We start from the raw sequence: 22058 nt of genomic DNA, 5'->3' as shown, positions 1-22058 counted from the left end.
GAGCGTCTCCACCCCCATCGTTCTACCCAGACACTGAGATCCAGCTCCGAGGGCCTTCTGGTGGTTCCCTCACTGTGAGAAGCCAAGTTACAGGGAATCAGGCAGAGGGTCTTCTCGGTAGTGGCGCCCTCCCTGTGGAACGCCCTCCCACCAGATGTCAAAGAACAACTACCAGACTTTTCGAAGACATCTGAAGGCAGCCCTGTTTAGGGAAGCTTTTAATGTTTGATGTATTACAGTATTTTAATATTTTTTTGGAAGCCGCCCAGAGTGGCTGGGGAAACCCAGCCAGATGGGTGGGGTATAAATAATAAATTATTATTATTATTATTATGAGAGACACAGACTGATTCAAAGCTGCAATGATACACTGCGCAAAGGATTTGGGAATGAACGGGCGAATGAATCTTTATTTGTGTCAGCCACCGGCCATTGCAATAAAACAACAATGCGATATACAAAGAATGGAAATAAAAAGTCAATTGTATAAAATACATTTTAGGGTTTTGAGTCAATAGTCAAATCGCGGACCTTATTCTGATTGCCCCTGCTAAAAACCTTGCCACCTTTGCTGTCACCTGCTCATCTTGATCTGCCAAGAGAAAGGACACTGGGGCAGTGGTTGGGCGACCCGGAATGGACAATAAAAGAGGGGTGATAATCTTAATCCTGTTGTCTTTGTCCATGGAGTTTTCTTGGCAGGGATACTGGAGTGGCTTGCCGGTTCCTGCTCCAGGTGGATCATGTTTGGTCAAAACTCTCCACTACGACCTGTCCATCTTGGGTGGCCCTACATGGCATGGCTCATAGCTTCTCTGAGTTATTCAAGCCCCTTCGCCACACCAAGGCAGTGATCCATGAAGAGGATGAAAGATGGAGGGCACAAGGAGAAGGGGATGACAGAGGATGAGGTGGTGGGACAGTGTTCTCGAGGCTACCAGCATGAGTTTCACCAAACTGCGGGAGGCAGTGGAAGACAGGAGTGCCTGGCGTGCTCTGGTCCAGGGGGTCACGAAGAGTCGGACACGACTAAACGACGAAACAACAACACAATCTTATTCCTCGTCTTTATAAAGAGGGCAAGCCAAAAGGGCATGTGCAACCAAATCCTAGCTGTTGTGGCATACATAAATAGATTTTTCTGAGACCTAGCTATGTGCCTCCTGTACCATTCCTAAAAGAAGTGACTCTGCTTGTTAGGGGTGTGTGTGTGTCTTTTAAACATGTTTTTCATCTTGTTATATATCATTTCCTAATTCTCTAACTATTTTGCATGTCCACCACATGTGGAAAAAAGTTCCTTCTGTTTCCAACACAATGACACAGTCCCTACCAGTGAAGAATGGCAGATTAAACTGATGGACTATGCAGAAATGGCAAAACTGACTGGAAGAATCTGGAATCAGGAAGACCAACATTTCAATAATGAAATGGCGGAAAATATATAATTTACCGTATTTTTCGCCCCATAGGACGCACCGGCCCATAGGACGCACCAAGTTTTTTTGGGGGGAAATAAAGAAAAAAAAAATCCCCCCCCCAGGCGCTTGTGGGGCCGGCAGCGGGGAGAAGCGCTCTTCTCTCCGCCTTCAGACCAGGTCCGGGGACAGCAGGAAGACGCGCTGCGCCTCCCAGCTGTCCCCGGAGCTTGCGGGGCTGGCGGTGGGGAGAAGCACGCGTCTCCCCGCCGTCAGCCTCCAAACCACATCGGGAGACAGCGGGATGGCGGCGTTCCACCTCCCCGCTGTCCCCCGACCTTGTGGGGCTGGCGCTGGGGCTCTCCTGAAGCCTGGAGAGCGAGAGGGGGTGGTGCGCACCGACCCCTCTCTCTCTCCAGGCTTCAGCAAACGCCTGCATTCGCCCCATAGGACGCACACACATTTCCCCTTCATTTTTGGAGGGGGAAAAGTGCGTCCTATAGGGCGAAAAATACGGTACCTATATATATAAAAAAATCATTGTAAGCGATTAAAATTATTAGTAGTATTGGAATGATGCTTGTACTTAAATGTTGGGCCGTGGTTTTATTGCAGATTTAATAGAACTGGATTAATGAAGAAGATGCAGAAATTAACATAAGGGTAAATGAAAGGTAAAGGTGAAGGACCCCTGGATGGTTAAATCCAGTCAAAGGCGACTGGGGTTGCAGCGCTCAACTCGCTTTCAGGCTGAGGGAGCCGGCGTTTGTCCGCAGACAGCTTTCCGGGTCATGTGGCCAGCAGGACTAAACCGCTTCTGGTGCAATGGGACACCGTGACGGAAACCAGAGCGCACGGAAACGCCGTTTACCTTCCTGCCACAGTGGTACCTATTTATCTACTTGCACCAGTGTGCTTTTGAACTGCTAGGTTGGCAGGAGCTGGGACAGAGCAACGGGAGCTCACGCCGTCGCGGGGATTCGAACCGCCCACCTTCTGATCGGCAAGCCCAAGAGGCTCAGTGGTTTAGACCACAGCGCCACCCGCGTCCCTTAACATAAGGACCCACATATGGGAGGAGGGAAGTCCAAGGGAACTTACAGGGTTTGTTTTATTTATTTGTTTGATGTATGTCTGTAAATCTGAAAATTTAAACGATTTGGTGTGTTTTTTAAGAGCAAAATGGCACAAAACCTCTGGCAGAGGAGTAATTAATTCATCACTTGCTTTCTCTATCCCTCCCTGTGGCCTGGTCCCTCGACCTGCCGAGGAGAACAGCTCTCACCTGTTTTTTTTTTGCCTGTGACTGGGCTGCAAACTCAGAATTGTACGGTCTCTCTCTCTCTCTCCGCCAGAAAATAATCCGAGCCTCTGAGACGACAGGCCAGCTTTCTTCAAGCACCAGAGCATGTCCACCTTCTGACTGTCATTCTCTTTAATGAACTGTCCTTGATCCACTCTGAAGATAGCAGGGGCTTAGGGAGCCAAAGATTTGGCTGCTTGCAGAATTACGATGCCTATCCTGCTGGCAAAGGAAGGAGCAAGCAGGCCTTGTCTCTGAAACCAGAGGCTTACGGCGGATTCGCAGCAGCCTTTTTTGCTGGGGGGTCAGGGGGACGCTCACGGGGGGGGTGGTGGGGGAGTCCTAGCAAGGCAGGCAGACCCACACCCTGTTTTCCAGACATATCAATTCCACGATGTTGTGCTGCCGAATGCCGTTTGCCTTTTAGTTGTGTCTCAACGAAACCACTGACTGTCTGGCGAGAGTGGTGCATGCTCTGGTTATCTACCGCTTGGACTACTGCAACACGCTCTACGTGGGGCTACCTTTGAAGGTGACCCAGAAACTGCAACTAATCCAGAATGTGGCAGCTAGACTGGTGACTGGGAGTGGCTGCCAGGACCACATAACACCGGTCCTGAAAGACCTACATTGGCTCCCAGTATGTTTCCGAGCACAATTCAAAGTGTTGGGGCTGACCTTTAAAGCCCTAAATGGCCCAGTATCCCTGAAGGAGCGTCTCCACCCCCATCGTTCTGCCCGGACACTGAGATCCAGCTCCGAGGGCCTTCTGGCGGTTTCCTCCCTGCAAGAAGTGAGGTTACAGGGAACCAGAGAGGGCCTTCTCGGTGGTGGTGCCCGCCCTGTGGAACGCCCTCCCTTTAGATGTGAAGGAAATAAGCAGCTATCCTATCTTTAAAAGACATCTGAAGGCAGCCCTGTTTAGGGAAGTTTTTAATATTTAACGCTATATTGTTTTTAATACTTGATTGGGAGCCGCCCAGAGTGGCTGGGGAAACTCAGCCAGATGGGCGGAGTATAAATAATAAATTATTATTATTATGCGTTTGCAAAGCTAAGCAAGAACTTTGCTTCAGGATGAGAACAGAAATTGTGCTCTGGCGGCGCGGCAGCAGCGGGAGGCCCCATTAGCTAAAGTGGTGCTTCAGGTTAAGAACAGTTTCAGGTTAAGAACGGACCTCCAGAACAAATTAAGTACTTAACCCGAGGTACCCTGTATATGAAACCCCTAAGGTTAAAAAACACCCCAACACACCTGAATCTTTAAAGTTTCCATGATGAAAAATAATAATATAATAAATTTTATTTATATCCCGCCTTCCCCAGCCGAAGCCGGGCTCAGGGCGGCTAACAACAATAAAATTCTAAAATCTAAAATTCTAAAAATGTGGGGAACGACCCCTTCTTTTCTTGGGGATGGGGAACGGCCGCAGGAACAGCGAGTTTATTTTTTCTGCCAATTTGTCTGGGCAGCTGGAGAGAGCAGCAGCAGCAGCCTCCAATTCTGCAGCGCTTGTGTGTGCAAAGAAATAAATAAATGGTAGCCAGGGAGAATTACGTCATGGTGTGTTCTCTGATCTTCCCAAGGGTTGGGTAAGAGAGGGATGTCTGCTGGAGGCCTGTATTGGCGGAGGGGGGGGGGGCGGCATGCGGCAGGGGCGGCGTTCGGCCGGCCGCGCTGCTCAGAGCGACCGGGAGCACTCTAAAACCACTTAGCCAGACGAGCCGGGGATGCTAGCAGTGCCGAAGTATGACCGTTTTTGGAACGACGCCCTGACTCCGTCGGAGAAACCAGCCATGAGCGGCAAGGTCGCTTCGGCCACCGGGCCGCTGCCGCCCCCCTCGGCCGCCCCCGCGGACCCCCCCTGCCCCCCGCCGCTGGGCGAAGAGCAGGAGGCCGTTACCACCTTCTGCATGCTGATTCCCAAAATGCCCCAGTGGAAATTTTCCAGCCCTTCGGGGTTTCTCAGCCGGAGCCCCTCCGGCAGCAACAAGGAGATTTCGGCCGCAGGGAGAGAAGTCCGGGGCACCCCGCAGCCCCCCTCGTCGGGCCTGGCTGCCGTCCTCAGCGCCTGTGAGCCCGTCTGCGCCACGCCCTGCAGCCTGCAGGTGATGAGCCGGCTGAGGGGGGGCCCTGTCGGCGGTGGGAGGAAGGCCCCACGGGCCGAGGGGGGCCGGCCGGCCGGGGAGGAATGGAGTCGGAAAGGGAGCTTCATCAGCAAACCGGTCAAAGGCTGGCTGCACCCGGACGAGAGAATCCTGGGCCCAGGGGTCTCCTACATCGTTCGGGTGAGTGGCCGTTGGGCCCCTGCTTCCTTCGCAAGGGGGGGTCGTTTTGGGGACAACGTCTGGGGGCAGTTTTGTGGGGGGGATTTTTTGCAGGTTGGGCTATGTCGTTTTGGGAGGGGAGCAGAGGCGAATCCAGGTGGCAGCTCTCCCTGGGGGCAGGGAAGAGTTAGTCCACTTTGCCCCCAAATGGCAACAGGATAACCTGCAATCTGGCCTCCTCGTGGTTAAAAAGAGGCAGTGCCGTGCAGTTGTTAGAGTGTCAGAGATCAGGGTTTGAACGTCACGGCACCTGCTGGGTCTCGATCATTTCCCCGAATACAGCCGTACCTTGCTTCTCAAACGTCTTGTGACCCGGATGTTTTGGCTCCCGAACGCTGCAAACCCAGAAGCGAGCGTTCTGCTTCGCGAACTTTTTCCGGAAGCCGAACATCCTACATCGTTCGGGTGAGTGGCTGTCGGCCTCCTGCTTCCTTTGCAAGGGGGGTCGTTTTGGGGACAGCGTCTGGGGGCAGTTGGGGGGGGACTTTTCGTAACAGGCACCAAACCTCACGAGCCCATCCATGGCCCGAAATCTGGAAGCGCCGGGAGTGCTAATTCGTGCGATTTGGCACAGTGGGCTGCCAACCAGAAGGTTGGTGGATCAAGCCAACCCAGGGGGCATTTCAGGGGGTTGGACTAGATGACCCCCGGGTCCCTCCCAGCTCAACAACTCTATGATTCTAGGGGGCATGGTGAAAAAAGAAGCAGACCTCAGGGGAAGCCCTGCCGATCAAATACCCAGTCTGACCTACTGGTTGCAGTTGCTCTGTGGAGTGGAGTTCACTCTGCACGTGCTCAGAGGCCATCCCCGATAGTAGTTTGCTGCTCTTATGGGTCTTTTGTGTGCTGTGGAGCATTTTGAGAGCGCCCCGGCATGGTTTCAGTCGGGGTAAGGCTTTCAGAACAAATCGAGCGCGAGCCTCGGGACCTCTTGCTCATAAGCTAGCGGACAGCGATCACTAGTTTGACTTTTTTTGGCCCTAACAACAAATGTATGGGATGCGGGTGGTGCTGGGGTTAAACCACAGAGCCTAGGGTCGAATCCCCGCGATGGGGTGAGCTCTCGTTGCTCGGTCCCTGCTCCTGCCAACCTAGCAGTTCGAAAGCACGTCAAAGCGCAAGTAGATAAATAGGTACCACTCCGGTGGGAAGGTAAATGGTGTTTCCATGCGCTGCTCTGGTTTGCCAGAAGCGGCTTAGTCCTGCTGGCCACATGACCCAGAAGCTGTACGCCAGCTCCCTCGGCCAATAAAGCGAGATGAGCGCCGCAACCCCAGAGTCGGCCACAACTGGACCTAATGATCAGGGGTTCCTTTACCTTTACCTTAACAGCAAATGTACCCATTGCACAGACTGGAATGACGTACCAGGGAATCGGGACAGGCGAACTCTCTCGCGCTTAGTCTCCGTTTTGAATTAATCGGGCCAGAAGTGGATGGGGGTTGAGGTTTGTGTGTTGGTGGAGGGGAGACAAAAAGACAGAGTAGGTTTTGCGGTTTATATTTTAGCCCCCTCCACTCAGCGTGGGATTGAAGGGTGTAAAGAGGATCTGATCTGGGGTGTCCTCCTAGCGACTTACATGTAACAGCAGCCTGGAATCACAGTGGCCTGTTTGTTGATGCCCTCAAAGGCTGGAGTTCAAAAAAGAGTCGCCTCCCCATTTCGGCAGCACCAGTGATATGGGGCTGTCCTTTAAATCCTTTAAATATATAAACATAAGAATAAACCTAGGTGTTAAATGATAACCAGGGCTGGTGTGGCACCTTGCGAGACGCGAGTTCGAATCCCCGCTCCGCGATGGAGCTGACCTACCTTTCAGGGTTGTGAGTGGATGGGAGAAACATTATTATTATTATTATTATTATTATTATTATTATTATTATTATATTGCCATGAACTCCGTGGAGGTATAGATAAATGCTGTAGATAATTATCACAATGCTGATCTTCAGGAAACAGGACGCAGAAACCTGGCACTTTCTTTCTAGAGAGGTAGAGAGCACTTTCTTAAGTCAGTTAGAAAATGGGCACGACTTCCTTGAAGCTCCCCCTCTTTTTTTTAACCGAGCGCTTCAGCCAGGAAAGAAAACCTCCGAAAGCTGCTTGCAGATATCAGGGAAAGGGCAATCTCTGCCCTACAGCGTAAAACTGGAAAGACACATCACAAAAGGAAAAGAGGGAGGAGGAGGGAGGAGGAGGAACCCTTTCGCTAACCCCTTGTTCTTAATTCGTTTAAGGGGCCATTTATTTTGACAGGCAAATTGCAGCAGCAAAGCCTTTTTTTGTGGGGAGGGGAGGGAATCTTCCCTGCTTGAAAAATGATTATAAATCAGTCCTTGTTAAGCTGGGTTTCTCGAGAAACATCCATTGTTCTGAACCTCCGCTGGCTGAGAAGTCAGAAACGAATGGCATATGGAAATAAATGAGGGCAGAACAGTTCTGAGGGTCACAGGCCGGCTGTTGGTGTACATGGGATGTGATCCCCCGGTGTGTTCAGATGGCTTTACTCTCGAGTAAGGATGGAGGGACGCAGGTGGTGCTGTGGGTTAAACCAGAGAGCCTAGGACTTGCCGATCAGAAGGTCGGCGGTTCGAATCCCCATGAGGGGTGAGCTCCCGTTGCTCGGTCCCTGCTCCTGCCAACCTAGCAGTTCGAAAGCACGTCAAAGTGCAAGTAGATAAATAGGTACCACTCCGGTGGGAAGGTAAACGGCATTTATGTGCGCTGCTCTGGTTCGCCAGAAGCGGCTTAGTCCTGCTGGCTACATGACCCGGAAGCTGTACGCCAGCTCCCTCGGCCAATAAAGCGAGATGAGCGCTGCAACCCCAGAGTCAGTCACGACTGGACCTAATGGTCAGGGGTCCCTTTACCTTTAAGGATGGAGGAGAGAGTCAAATGAGTGAAACTGTATGAGACAGCTAGGTATGTTTAACCAGGAGAAGACTGAGAGGTGATTGTGAGAGCCATCTTCAAATATCTGAAGGGCTATTCCAGGGGTCAGCAAACTTTTTCAGCAGGAGGCCGGTCCACTGTCCCTCAGAACTTGGGGGGGGGCGGATTATATTTTGAAAAAAGAAGAACGAATTCCTATGCCCCACAAATAACCCAGAGATGCATTTTAAATAAAAGGACACATTCTACTCATGTAAAAACACGCTGATTCCCGGACCGTCCTTGGGCCGGATTGAGAAGGCGATTGGGCCGGATCCGGCCCCTGGGCCTTAGTCTGCCTACCCACAGGCTATTCCATGGAAGATGGAGGGTAGGACTCGAACCCATGGCTTACAAGAAAGGCGAGTCCAGCTAAACATTAGGAAGAACTTTCTGAGGACAAGAGCTGTTTGACGGTGGAACAAGACTCCATCGGAAGGTGGTGAAGGTTTTTAAGCAGAGGTTGGATGGCCGTCTGTCAGGGATTCTTCAGCTGTGATTTGGGGGTTGGACTAGATGATTGCTGGGGGTCCCTTTCAACTCAAAATTCAATGATTCTATGCTCCCGTCAAACCCTCACTTTCCTGAACACCATGCGAACCCATCCACAGCTATCCTTCAAAATTCGCACTTCTACGAATTTTGCGACACAAGCCTCATTAACGAAAAAAAATTGCATTTGTTTGGGCAAAGTGGGCATCTTTTCATACTCGCGAAAGCAACATCATAATATGCATTATATAAAAGGGGGCGAGAACTGATTTGCAAAAAGGCATGCGTATAATATAAAAATGTGTTTGTTGGAAGAAATTTGCACTGAAATGCTGAAGAATTTTCATGAGGGCTCCCCCCCAGCCAGTCGAGAAATAAACCGCAAATTGCCGCAAAGTTTGAACAACTGAAAATAAGAATGCAAAAATGAGAAGCAGGGAAGGCCAAAAGGGACGGCTCCTTCCATTCCTATTCTCAAGTTATATTTCCTGGTTTCAGATTAGGGAGATACTGGGTTGTTATTCTTCTAGAATAGTATCCTAAGGCAAACAGACTTTCTTTGTGGGGGCTAGGGGAGGTCGCAAGGGGAGTAAATTAGATGAAAGCAGAATGAGGTATGTGTAGCTAAGTTTTTCTCAAAGTAAACTCATTGGAATTGATAGGCCTGAGTTAGTCATGTCCGTTAAGGTCAATGGGTTTTGTCAGTAGCAGAATTTAGCTGCAAACAAGGAAGGATGCGACAGAATTCTGATTCCACCCGTGGTTTGAGGAGATCCTACCTGATGGATATTTCCCAAAACAATGTGTGGAACAAACCATAGCTATCCTCTGAAATTTACAGATTTCCAAATTTTGCAATGCCCTTCTTCAGTCAAGGAATGTGTGTGTGTGTGTGTGTGTGTGTGTGAGAGAGAGAGAGAGAGATTGAGAGGTATAGAAATCTATACAATTTTGAAACCTCTCATTACTGCTTTACTAGCATCCCAAAAGGGACTCGGGTGGCGCTGTGGGTTAAACCAGAGAGCCTAGGACTTGCTGATCAGAAGGTCGGCGGTTCGAATCCCCGTGATGGGGTGAGCTCCCGTTGCTCAGTCCCTGCTCCTGCCAACCTAGCAGTTCGAAAGCACGTCAAAGTGCAAGTAGATAAATAGGTACTGTTCCGGCGGGAAGGTAAACGGTGTTTCCGTGCGCTGCTCTGGTTCACCAGAAGCGGCTTAGTCCTGCTGGCCACATGACCCGGAAGCTGGACGCCGGCTCCCTCGGCCAATAAAGCGAGATGAGCGCCGCAACCCCAGAGTTGGCCACGACTGGACCTAACGGTCAGGGGTCCCTTTACCTTTTACCTTAGCATCCCAAACCGTCTTTCTTTCTATCTCTTGATTTAAATTTAATTCAAAACAGTCCCCCAGGGCTTTTCGCCCGGGTTTTCGTAAAACATTTTGATTATCTAAAAGCCCTTCATTTAATCTCCATCTAAACGGAGTGTGTTTCCCCCCTCTCCTCTTAATTCAAGTATTACTGAATTACGATCTGAAAGTGGAAGATTCGGGAGAGACAGAAGGAAGCCCTTCTTCACACAGTGTGCAGTTCACACAGGAGCCAGCAATGGCCACCAGCCATGGATGACTTTAAAAGGGGATGGATACAGTTATAGTTATAGCCGAAGCAGCTGTGCTTCGGGATGGCACCTGCCAAAGCCACAGGAGCCGAGCACGTTGGTCTTGGATTCGAATCCTGATTTCTGCTTTCCCTGGTCGGCCACTGTGAGACCAGGATACTGGGTAGGTTGATCCAGAAGGTCCTTCTTGTGCTCTGAAGGGACCCCATGGGCCACTTAATGCAACCCCGTGCAGTGTGTGGCAGAAGTCAGAGTTGGACCGCTCCACCTTCGCTGATGTCCCTTCTCTGCTTTTTCAGTACATGGGATGCATCGAGATTCTGCGGTCGATGAGGTCCCTAGATTTCAACACCAGGACGCAAGTTACCAAGTAAGTGTCATCAAACCCCGATGAGATCAGGACAGGGTGGGCTGGGGGGCAGTTACAGACGACAGGGTATAGGGTGGTATATTGTTTAGTCGTTTAGTCGTGTCCGACTCTTCGTGACCCCCTGGACCAGAGCATGCCAGGCCCTCCTGTCTTCCACTGCCTCCCACAATTTGGTCAGACTCATGTTGGTCTCTTCGAGAACACTGTCCCACCATCTCGTCCTCTGTTGTCCCTTTCTCCTTGCGCCCTCCATCTTTCCCAACATCAGGGTCTTTTCCAGGGAGTCTTCTCTCCTCATGAGGTGGCCAAAGTATTGGAGCCTCAGCTTCAGGATCTGTCCTTCCCGTGAGCACTCAGGGCTGATTTCCTTCAAAATGGAGAGGTTTGATCTTCTTGCAGTCCATGGGACTCTCAAGAGTCTCCTCCAGCACCAGAATTCAAAAGCATCCATTCTTCGGCCATCAGCCTTCTTTATGGTCCAGCTCTCACTTCCATACTTCACTACTGGGAAAACCATAGCTTTAACTACGGAGCTTTGTTGGCAAGGTGATGTCAGCAAGAGCGGTATATGCATTCAGTTAATAATAATAATGATAATAATGATGATAATAATGAATAACAACAACAACAACAATAATCATAATACTATTAAATTGCTCTGTGAAGCAGGGAGAGAATAGGGTATGCGTCTCAGAACCCTTAACAAACAGCAGCTCCCAGGATTTGGGAGTGGGGACATGGCTGTTTAACTTGGCATAGTGGCCCTGCGGTCTAAACCACTAAGCCTCTTGGGCTTGACGATTAGAAGGTTGGCGGTTCAAATCCCCGTGACGGGCTGAGCTCTTGTTGCTCGGTCCCTGCTCCTGCCAACCTAGCAGTTCGAAAGCACGTCAAAGTACAAGTAGATAAATAGGTACCACTCCGGTGGGAAGGTAAACGGCATTTCCGTGTGCTGCTCTGGTTTCAATAGAAGCAGCTTCATCATGCTGGCCACGTGACCCAGAAAAATCTCTGCGGACAAATGTCGGGTCCTTCGGCCTGTAAAGCAAGATGAGCGCCGCAACCCCAGAGTCGGCCACAATTGGACATAACTGTCAGGGGTCCTTTACCTTTACCTTTTTAGTGGTGCTTACAATATTTGGTGTGGTTGCAGAGGGTTAAAGTGGGATAGTTCTGCTTTAAACCTCCAGTGCGGACGGGAGGCCTGCGATGGGTCTTTGCCCTAGCTGCCAACCTTTCCCTTTTCTTGTGAGGAATCCTATTAGGAATAAGGGAATTTCCCTTTAAAAAAGGGAAATGTTGACAGCTATGGTCTTTGCCCTGATGGAGCAGCCAGGATCTTCTGAACGCGCTCATGTATGAGACTAGGACCACCCTGGGGAGAGCTTGACACATCAGCCCTACAGGAAGGAGGAGGGAGGAGGAACCACGGCAAGGGGGTAGCCCCCTTCTCTTGCCCGTGCAAAGTGCGGATCGATGGTGGGTAACTGGAGAAGGACGGCGTTTCTGCAGTGGGGCCGGAGGGCCATGCATTATTGAAGAGGCGCTGCCCCTTTCCCACCTTCCGACCCCAATGACTTTGGAGTCTGAATGTGCAGACAGCAAGTTTGCTTGCAAATGGATCGCTCCGATAGGGATTCCTGCGATTGTGGGGCAGGCTGGGAGATGCCCCACTGCCGGGAGGTCTTCCTCTGTAGCATTTTTTCTTTCCCTCCCCGAACCTCTGCTCCAACACACACACAAACACACACACACGGTCTCTGCCTCTCTCGTTGCAAATTGCCTTCATTTTGTTGTTGTTGTTGTTTAGTCATTTAGTCGTGTCTGCCTCTTCGTGACCCCCTGGACCAGAGCACACCAGGCACTCCTGTCTTCCACTGCCTCCCGCAGTTTGGTCAAACTCATGTTTGTAGCTTCAAGAACACTATCCAACCATCTCGTCCTCTGTCGTCCCCTTCTTGTGCCCTCCATCTTTCCCAACCTCAGGGTCTTTTCCAGGGAGTCTTCTCTTCTCATGAGGTGGCCAAAGTATTGGAGCCTCAGCTTCAGGATCTGTCCTTCCAGTGAGCACTCAGGGCTGATTTCCTTCCGAATGGAGAGGTTTGATCTTCTTGCAGTCCATGGGACTCTCAAGAGTCTCCTCCAGCACCAGAATTCAAAAGCATCAATTCTTCGGCGATCAGTCTTCTTTATGGTCCAGCTCTCACTTCCATACATCACTACTGGGAAAACCACAGCTTTAACTATACGGACCTTTGTCGGCAAGGTGATGTCTCTGCTTTTTAGGATGCCTTCATTTGGCCGTCCCCAATTAACAGCCAGCTTGGTGGGATCATGAATTTAATCACTCTCTTTCATAATCCCCTATGTCGCTGGATTCCCTGCAGGAGGAGTTCCACAGTTTAGCTCTGCGCTGTGTAGAGAAGGACTCCCTATTATCCGGACTGCATCTTCCCCGCTGAAAATGTTCAATACAATATAAATATGTTGGAAAAACTTACCGCATTGCGCTTCAATGGATGCCCACAAGCTTGACCAGATAGAGAGGGGCCTAACACTGAGCCATTTATTATCTGATCTATGTACAGTGGTACCTCGGGTTACATACGCTTCAGGTTACATACGCTTCAGGTTACATACTCCGCTAACTCAGAAATAGTGTTTCAGGTTAACAACTTTGCTTCAGGATGAGAACAGAAATCGTGTTCCGGCGGCGCGGCAGCAGCAGGAGGCCCCATTAGCTAAAGAGGTGCTTCAGGTTAAGAACAGTTTCAGGTCAAGTACGGACCTCCGGAACGAATTCAGTACTTAACCCGAGGTACCACTGTATTCTAGAATTGTTTCTTCCTTTTCCAGGGAAGCCATCAACAGACTGTACGAAGCTGTCCCGGGAGTCAAAGGAACCTGGAAGAAGAAGGTAGGTTTGATACCTGCCCCCACCCTCTATGAGATTATAGCATAAAACAGTTATTTTGGACTGGACAACAGCTCAGTGGTAGAACATCTGACCCAGGCTCAGTCCCCGATGGAACTTCTGGGTAGGGCTGGGAAAGACTCCTGTGTGTAATAATAGTAATAATATAATATTTCTACCCCACACATCTGGCCAGGTTTCCCCAGCCACTCTGGGCGGCTCCCAACAGAACATTAAAATCACGATAAAACATCAAACATTAAAAACTTCCCAAAACAGGGCTGCCTTCAGGTGTCTTCTAGAAGTCAGGTAGTTCTTTATTTCCTTTACATCTGGTGGGAGGGCGTTCCACAGGGAGGGCGCCACCACCGAGAAGGCCCTCTGCCTGGTTCCCTGTAGCTTTGCTTCTCGCAGGGAGGGAACCGCCAGAAGGCCCTCGGAGCTGGACCTCAGCGTCCGGGCAGAATGATGGGGGTGGAGACGCTCCTTCAGATATACTGGACCGAGGCTGTTTAGGGCTTTCAAGGTCAGCACCAACACTTTGAATTGTGCTCGGAAACGTACTGGGAGCCAATGGAGGTCTTTCAAGACCGGTGTTATGTGGTCTCGGCGGCCGCTCCCAGTCCCCAGTCTAGCTGCCGCATTCTGGATTAATTGCAGTTTCCGGGTCACCTTCAAAGGCAGCCCCACGTAGAGCGCATGGCAGTAGTCCAAGCGGGAGATAACCAGAGCATGCACCACTCTGGCCAGACAGTCCATGGGAAGGGAGGGTCTCATCCTGGGTACCAGATGGAGCTGGTAGACAGCCGCCCTGGACACAGAACTGACCTGCGCCTCCATGGACAGCTGTGATGGAGAAATAGCCATAAAGGATTGAGGGTTTTCGCAAGTTGTTGACCCTCTCTCTCTTCCCTCTCTCCTCCCAGGCACCTAACAAAGCTCTCGTCTCAATTCTCGGCAAAAGCAACCTCCGTTTCGCTGGCATTAGTATAGCAGTCAACATCTCCATCGACGGGCTGAATCTCATGATCCCTACAACCCGACAGGTAAGCCCTGAATACCCCTCAATATTCCAATATTTCCAGTTTAGGGCCCTTGTCTCGGCTGGTGCTGAGGTGTCCACTACCCAGGCATGATCCTTGCCAATCAGGGCTCACATAGTGATGTCACTGTGGGCAAATGAAGCCAAAAGTCCACTTCCTGGACCAGCCACAGGGTGTTCCTAGAAAATCAAGGATCTTGCAGTGACTGGGTGATGTCACTGAGGGTCAACGAAGGCAAGTTAGAGTGAGGGCAACACTTCCTGGGCTAGTCATATTTGTGGTCCTAGTCAATCAGGGATCACAAGTTGAACGGATGATGTCACAGAAGGCGATACCTCGTCAGCTGGTCACATGCTTGGTCTAGTTCAGAGAGGGTTAGATTTGATGAAGTGAACATGTGTGTTGCGATCACACACAGAGCCCCCGGACGTTTGACGGTCTATTGCCCCTGTGCCACCACTGCGATTGTTTTTTCCGCTGCCACCACCCCATATCTCACGAGGACACATGGAGTCCAGTCAGTTGTTAACATAAACAAATAATCAAGTTTATTTTTAAATTCAGGAACAAGCTTATGGTTTCAGTTAATTTTTCTCTTGTCAGTTTCTTATTCTTAGTTCCTAACAACTCCAAACTGATTATTCCAACTATCTATCTGACTCCACCGAACAATTCCTCTCACTCTCTCACAATACAACTCTACCAACCCACATCTAAACCTCCCTCTTCCTTCTTCAACTCCCAAACCTCAACTCTCAAACCTCAACTTCAACTGACTTTCAAAACCTCCACTCTAACTTTTATTCCCCACTTGCATTCTCACTGGCCAATCACATCACACCTATTTTAACCCTTTCCTTATGTCCCATCCTAGGAGGCAAACTCCACAATGTGTGAGGGCCAACCAAAGTTGTTGACCTTTTTTGAGGATTTGACCCCAAGAAATAAGCTGCCACAAGTCCCCAAAATGGACTTTGGACATGCCTGGTCTAGTCAGGATCATGTGTTGAGGTAATGATGTCACCACAGACTGATTGTATGAAACACTTCCATTTCATTGCCGTTTGGGGGGAAAAACACCTTTTGACAAGGACTACCGTATTTTTCGCTCTATAAGACGCACCAGACCATAAGACGCACCCAGTTTTTGGAGGAGGAAAACAAGAAAAAAAAAATATTCTGAATCTCAGAAGCCAGAACAGCAAGAGGGATCGCTGCGCAGTGAAAGCAGCAATCCCTCTTGCTGTTCTGGCTTCTGGGATAGCTGTGCAGCCTGCATTCACTCCATAAGACGCACACACATTTCCCCTTACTTTTCAGGAGGAAAAAAAGTGAGTCTTATAGAGCAAAAAATACGGTAACTTGTTTGTGAAAATAAGGCCACCCCTGTTTTTTTGAACCCAAAATTAAGAAATCAACATTTTAAACATCAAACAGAACAACCTTGGTATTTTCTTAAATATTCAAAACACTACCTTTTTTGGGATGGGTCGGGTGTCAGCCCAAATTCACAGGAAGAGGAGATAATCTGAAGGCGACCCCCATCAGGGACTCTGTCTGCCCGTGAACCAGGAACCTCAGCCCTGGCTGGGACTGGGGGAAGAAATTCAACTTGGTTTGCATTTAAAGCCAAATCTATCGAATCCATTCTTTCCGAAAGAATACAAGAACCAGTCGTCCCTCGAAATCTGTACTGGTTTGAATTTTGCAGTGAAGTTCTCCGACCAAGCAAAAATGCGTCAATTAGGGGAAGGGGTGCATAAGAATGAAAATCGCATAGAAAGTTTGTGCTATATTAGGGGAAAGGGCTTGCAAAAATGTGAACAGTCGTCATAGGGGGGGAAAATACGTTTACTGGGGGAAATCCTCACCAAAGCGCTTGTGAACTTTCAAGGTGTTTTTAAAGTGTATATAATTAGCAAATGACTGCTAATAATAATAATAATTTATTATTTATACCCTGCCCATCTGGCTGAGTTTCCCCAGCCACTCTGGGCGGCTCCCAATCAAGTATTAAAAACAATACAGCGTTAAATATTAAAAACTTCCCTGAACAGGGCTGCCTTCAGATGTCTTTTAAAGATAAGATAGCTGCTTATTTCCTTCACATCTGAAGGGAGGGTGTTCCACAGGGCGGGCGCCACCACCGAGAAGGCCCTCTGTCTGGTTTCCTGTAACCTTACTTCTCACAACGAGGGAACCGCCAGAAGGCCCTCGGCGCTGGACCTCAGGGTCCGGGCTGAACGATGGGGGTGGAGACACTCCTTCAGGGATACTGGGCCATTTAGGGCTTTCAAGGTCAGCACCAACACTTTGAATTGTACTTGGAAACGTACTGGGAGCCAATGTAGATCTCTCAGAACTGGTGTTATGTGGTCTCGGCGGCCACTCCCAGTCACCAGTCTGGCAGCCGCATTCTGAATTAATTGCAGTTTCCGTGTCACTTTCAAAGGTAGCCCCACATAGAGCGCGTTGCAGTAGTCCAAGCGGGAGATAACTAGAGCATGCACCACTATGGCAAGACAGTGTGTGGGCAGGGAGGGTCTCATCCTGCGTACCAGGTGGAGCTGGTAGACAGCCGCCCCGGACACAGAATTGACCTGCGCCTCCATGGACAGCTGTGAGTCCAGAATGATTCCCAGGCTGCGCACCTGGTCCTTCAGGGGCACAGAGACCCCATTCAGGACCAGGGAGTCCCCCACACCTGCCCGCCCCCTGTCCCCCCAAAACAGTACTTCAGTCTTGTCAGGATTCAACCTCAATCTGTGGAGAACTGAAGTTTAAGATTGGGAAAGATGAGAGAATGGGCAGTCCAACGGGCAGCTCCTTCCATCCTACCCAAGTGAGCTGCCCAGGAATGGAGGAACACAGGTTATCAAGCCCCGCCCTCCAGGTGTAGATCAGCTCCTGGATTGGCTGGGCCTAGTGTGAGCTGGGGCTGATGGGAGTTGTAGTCTAAGTCATTGGAGGGCAACGGCTTGGCCTGTGTTGGCCCCGGACCATGGTCACCAAAGCTGGCCCAAGTAAGGTTGTGGAGGGTGGGAATTCAATTTCATTTGCATTTATGGAATTGCCACTTTCCAGAAGAACATGGCCGTCCTTAGATACAGTGGTACCTCTAGTTACGGACATAATTCGTTCTGGAGGTCCGTTCTTAACCTGAAACTGTTCTTAACCAGAGGCATGCTGTTGTTAATGGGAGCTCTTTCCACCGTTGTGCTGCCGGCACATGATTTCTGCTCTCATCCTGGGGCAAAGTTCTCAACTCGAGGGAACTCTTCTAGGTTAGCGGAGTTTGTAACCTGAAGTGCGTGCCAATGGTTCAGGGATTATGGGAGTTGTAGTCCGGCATCCTCTTCCAAGTTTGAAGAACGCAGACCTACAGAAACGCCTCTGTTCAGAGGCACGGGTGCCAAAATGCTGGTGGAGTTCCACAAGGGCTTTAAGAAATATATATAAATCTCAGACTGACGTGGAGAGCTGAATTGGAGACTGGGGAAACGAGGAACCAAATGTGTCAGGGAAATGCCATCAGCTCAGGGGCAAGAGGGGAAAAGCCGGATGGATTACAACCGACTCACAGATTGCTGTTATGTTACCAAGGGGTTGCTCGGCTGTGAAGCCTTACTTTTGATGCCAAAATAAACTTTCTCTGTCCAGAGCGCCTCTGTTCCGTGTCTTGCTCATTCACTGGCAGAATCCGTGAGTGGGCGGTCCTTAAACCTTCCCCAGCAGAGTAGTTTCTTGACGCCCAGTCTGCGCCTCCCCCCTCGGCGCGGAAGCTTACTGCGCAAGGAGGCCGTGGGTAACGGAGGACCTCTCTCCTCCCCACTTTGCCCAGGCCAGGTGTCCTGGCAACGCCTCGCCTCCTCCGAGCCCTGAAGCTCCTCTCTGCTGGAGGCGTGGTTACTCTCCTCCGCTGAGGAGGAGCTGCTTCCCACGATCTTTGGGGGGTTCTCTATAATCCAGCCAGCTTTTCCCCTCTCGCCCCTGAGCCCATGGCAGTTCCCTGACAAAATGGAACACGTCCACTTGTACGGGTGCCATCACATCAGAGAGGGCAGGCTATCTCTGTGGCGTTGGCCGCCGTTGCAGTGGCGCTCCCTGAGAAGACCTTGCCAATCCTTTAGGGGGGTATCACGCCGTCCCAAGGTTGTCCTGTCCCCCATTCCGTGCCGAAAGAGGCCTGGGCGACCCCACATGTACCTGGCTTGAGAGCAGTACATGTGAAAAGGATCTAGGAGTCTTGGTTGACCACAAACTTGACATGAGCCAACAGTGTGACGCGGCAGCTAAAAAAGCCAATGCAATTCTGGGCTGCATCAATAGGAGTATAGCATCTAGATCAAGGGAAGTAACAGTGCCACTGTATTCTGTTCTGGTCAGACCTCACCTGGAGTACTGTGTCCAGTTCTGGGCACCACAGTTCAAGAAGGACACTGACAAACTGGAACGTGTCCAGAGGAGGGCAACCAAAATGGTCAAAGGCCTGGAAACGATGCCTTATGAGGAACGGCTAAGGGAGCTGGGCATGTTTAGCCTGGAGAAGAGGAGGTTAAGGGGTGATATGATAGCCATGTTCAAATATATAAAAGGATGTCACATAGAGGAGGGAGAAAGGTTGTTTTCTGCTGCTCCAGAGAAGCGGACACGGAGCAATGGCTCCAAACTACAAGAGAGAAGATTCCACCTAAACATTAGGAAGAACTTCCTGACAGTAAGAGCTGTTTGACAGTGGAATTTGCTGCCAAGGAGTGTGGTGGCGTCTCCTTCTTTGGAGGTCTTTAAGCAGAGGCTTGACAACCATATGTCAGGAGTGCTCTGATGGTGTTTCCTGCTTGGCAGGGGGTTGGACTCGATGGCCCTTGTGGTCTCTTCCAACTCTATGATTCTATGATTCTATGATTCTATGATTCAATGTTTGCGAGGAAGGCATTGCCCCTGAGAGACTCGAGTGCGGATTGATCGGCTCAGTCCCTCCCCCTCTCTCCAACTGCTCTATCGACCCAGTCGCTGAGCGATGGCTAAGTCATTCCCATGACCTTCTCTGTCCTCTGTGTCCGTCAAGCTCTTCTCAATGCCTCTCCCTCCCTCCCACCCACCTCTGCCTGTCTCTTTCCATCGCAGATCATCGCGAACCACCACATGCAATCCATCTCCTTCGCTTCGGGGGGTGATACGGTAAGGTGGGGGTTCGAAGGCTTTTTGTGCATGTGTCAAACCGTGGGAGCAGTCGGGGAAGGGGCACAGGCCCTCGCATCTGGGACGGACGAAACGCAGGACGATCGTAGCCCCATCACACTTTTCCAAAACAAAATTGTGCTGAAAAGATTGTAGGAATGGGCATGCATGCAAAACAACAACAACAACAACAATTTATTATTTATACCCTGCCCATCTGGCTGGGCTTCCCCAGCCACTCTGGGCGGCTTCCCAAAAAATATTAAAATACTGTAATATACCAAACATGAAAAGCTTCCCTAAACAGGGCTGCCTTCAGATGTCTTCGAAAAGTCTGGTAGTTGTTGTTCTCTTTGACATCTGGTGGGAGGGTGTTCCACAGGGCGGGTGCCACCACCGAGAAGGCCCTCTGCCTGGTTCCCTGTAACTTGGCTTCTCACAGGGAGGGAACCGCCAGAAGGCCCTTGGGAGATGGATCTCAGTGTCCGGGCAGAATGATGGGGGTGGAGACGCTCCTTCAGGTATACTGGGCCATTTAGGGCTTTAAAGGTCACCACCAACACTTTGAATTGTGCTTGGAAACATACTGGGAGCCAATGTAGGTCTTTCAGGACCGGTGTTATGTGGTCTCGGCGGCCGCTCCCAGTCACCAGTCTAGCTGCCGCGTTCTGGATTAGTTGCAGTTTCCGGGTGACCTTCAAAGGTAGCCCCACATAGAGCGCATTGCAGTAGTCCAAGCGGGAGATAACCAGAGCACGCACCACTCTGGCGAGGCAGTCCGCAGGCAGATAGGGTCTCATCCTGTGTACCAGGTGGAGCTGGTAAACAGCTGCCCTGGACACGGATTTGACCTGTGCCTCCATGGACAGCTGTGAGTCCATGCACAAGCATTAAGCAACAGAGCCTGCGTTCGCCTGAGATGTTGTGGGGCTATAACTCCTGCCGGGCGCAGCCAGCACGGCCGATGGATGATGAGAACCGTAGTCCAAGAACATCTGGAGGGCCAGAGGTTTCCTGCCTGCAAGGAAACCATCTGCACTGTGCATTTAAAGCAGTTTCGTATCACTGTAAACAGTCATGGCTTTCCCCCAAAGAATTCTGGGAAGTTGAGAGGCCTCTCTTCTCCTCAGTACAATACCCAGAGTTCCTTGGGAAGAGGGATTGGCCCTTCTGGGAACTGTAACTCTATGATCGGTAGAGGGGGGGTCTCCTAACAAGCCCCAGCGCCCTTCTGAACTACAGTTCCCAAGATTCCTCGCGAGAAACCATGATTGTTCAAAGCGGCACGATGGTGTTTTAAATGGATAATACAAATGTGGCCTCAGACTGGGTTCAAAACCTCATTCAGCCTTGAGGCTCCCCAAGTAATCTTGGGCCAGACTCTGGGTCTCAGCTGGCCCACCTCTCACGGTTGTCGTGAGGAGAGAGGAAATAATGTCGAACAGAGATGGGGAATCATAACAATGATAATGATAATGATAATGATAATGATAATGATAATGATAATGATAATGATAATAATAATGATAATGATAATAATAATAATAATAATAATTTATTATTTGTAACCCGCCCATCTGGCTGGGTTTCCCCAGCCACTCTGGGCAGCTTCCACAGAAACCAAAAATACACTAAAATATCACACATTAAAAACTTCCCTGAACAGGGCTGCCTTAAGATGTCTTCTGAATACCAGGTAGTTGTTTATCGCTTTGACATCTGATGGGAGGGCGTTCCACAGGGCGGGTGCCACCACTGAGAAGGCCCTCTGCCTGGTTCCCTGTAGCTTCACTTCTCGCAGGGAGGGAACCGCCAAGAGGCCCTTGGGAGATGGACCCAGGTGTCCGGGCTGGACGATGGGGGTGGAGACGCTCCTTCAGGTATACTGGGCCGAGGCCGTTTAGGGCTTTAAAGGTCAGCTCCAACACTTTGAATTGTGCTTGGAAACGTACTGGGAGCCAATGCAGGTCTGTCAGGACCGGTGTTATATGGTCTCGGCGGCCGCTCCCAGTCACCAGTCTGGCTGCCGCATTCTGGATTAGTTGTAGTTTCCGGGTCACCTTCAAAGGTAGCCCCACATAGAGCGCATTGCAATAGTCCAAGCGGGGAACTATTCATGCTTGCAATTGTCAGCAATGACTGGTCTTTGGAGGCATTTATTACACCCTATAACCTAGCCGCCGTTGGCCACTTGCCAGCAAACAAATATTCAAATATGGGAATGTCTGTAGCTCAGCGATAATAGCATCTATTTTACATGCAGAACGCCCCAGGTTTAAGTGCCGTATTTTTCGCTCTGTAAGACGCAGCAGACCACAAGATGCACCTAGTTTTTGGAGGAGGAAAACAAGAAAAAAAATATTCTGAATCTCAGAAGCCAGAACAGCACGAGGGATGGCTGCGCAGCGAAAGCAGCAATCCCTCTTGCTGTTCTGGCTTCTGGGATAGCTGCGCAACCTG

At 50.2% G+C, this 22058-nt stretch overlaps 1 protein-coding gene across 2 annotated transcripts in view; it reads left to right on the top strand.

Moving 5' to 3' along the window:
* Positions 1-4384: 4384 nt before the first annotated feature.
* Positions 4385-22058, top strand: part of SHC2 (SHC adaptor protein 2) — a 46192-nt gene continuing 28518 nt past the window's right edge. For both annotated transcript variants that reach the window (XM_079960629.1, XM_079960630.1), the window contains exons 1-5: positions 4385-5010; positions 10390-10460; positions 13317-13377; positions 14301-14420; positions 19545-19598. In XM_079960629.1, the coding sequence (XP_079816755.1) occupies positions 4453-5010; positions 10390-10460; positions 13317-13377; positions 14301-14420; positions 19545-19598 (864 nt within the window). In that variant the 5' untranslated portion in view covers positions 4385-4452. The remainder of the gene's footprint in view (positions 5011-10389; positions 10461-13316; positions 13378-14300; positions 14421-19544; positions 19599-22058) is intronic.

The sequence above is a fragment of the Podarcis cretensis genome (genome assembly GCF_951804945.1).
Source record: "Podarcis cretensis genome assembly, chromosome: 18".
NCBI classification, from domain to species: domain Eukaryota; kingdom Metazoa; phylum Chordata; class Lepidosauria; order Squamata; family Lacertidae; genus Podarcis; species Podarcis cretensis.
The sequence above is the reverse complement of the archived record's forward strand: the minus strand, read 5'-3'. Positions and strand labels throughout refer to the sequence as shown.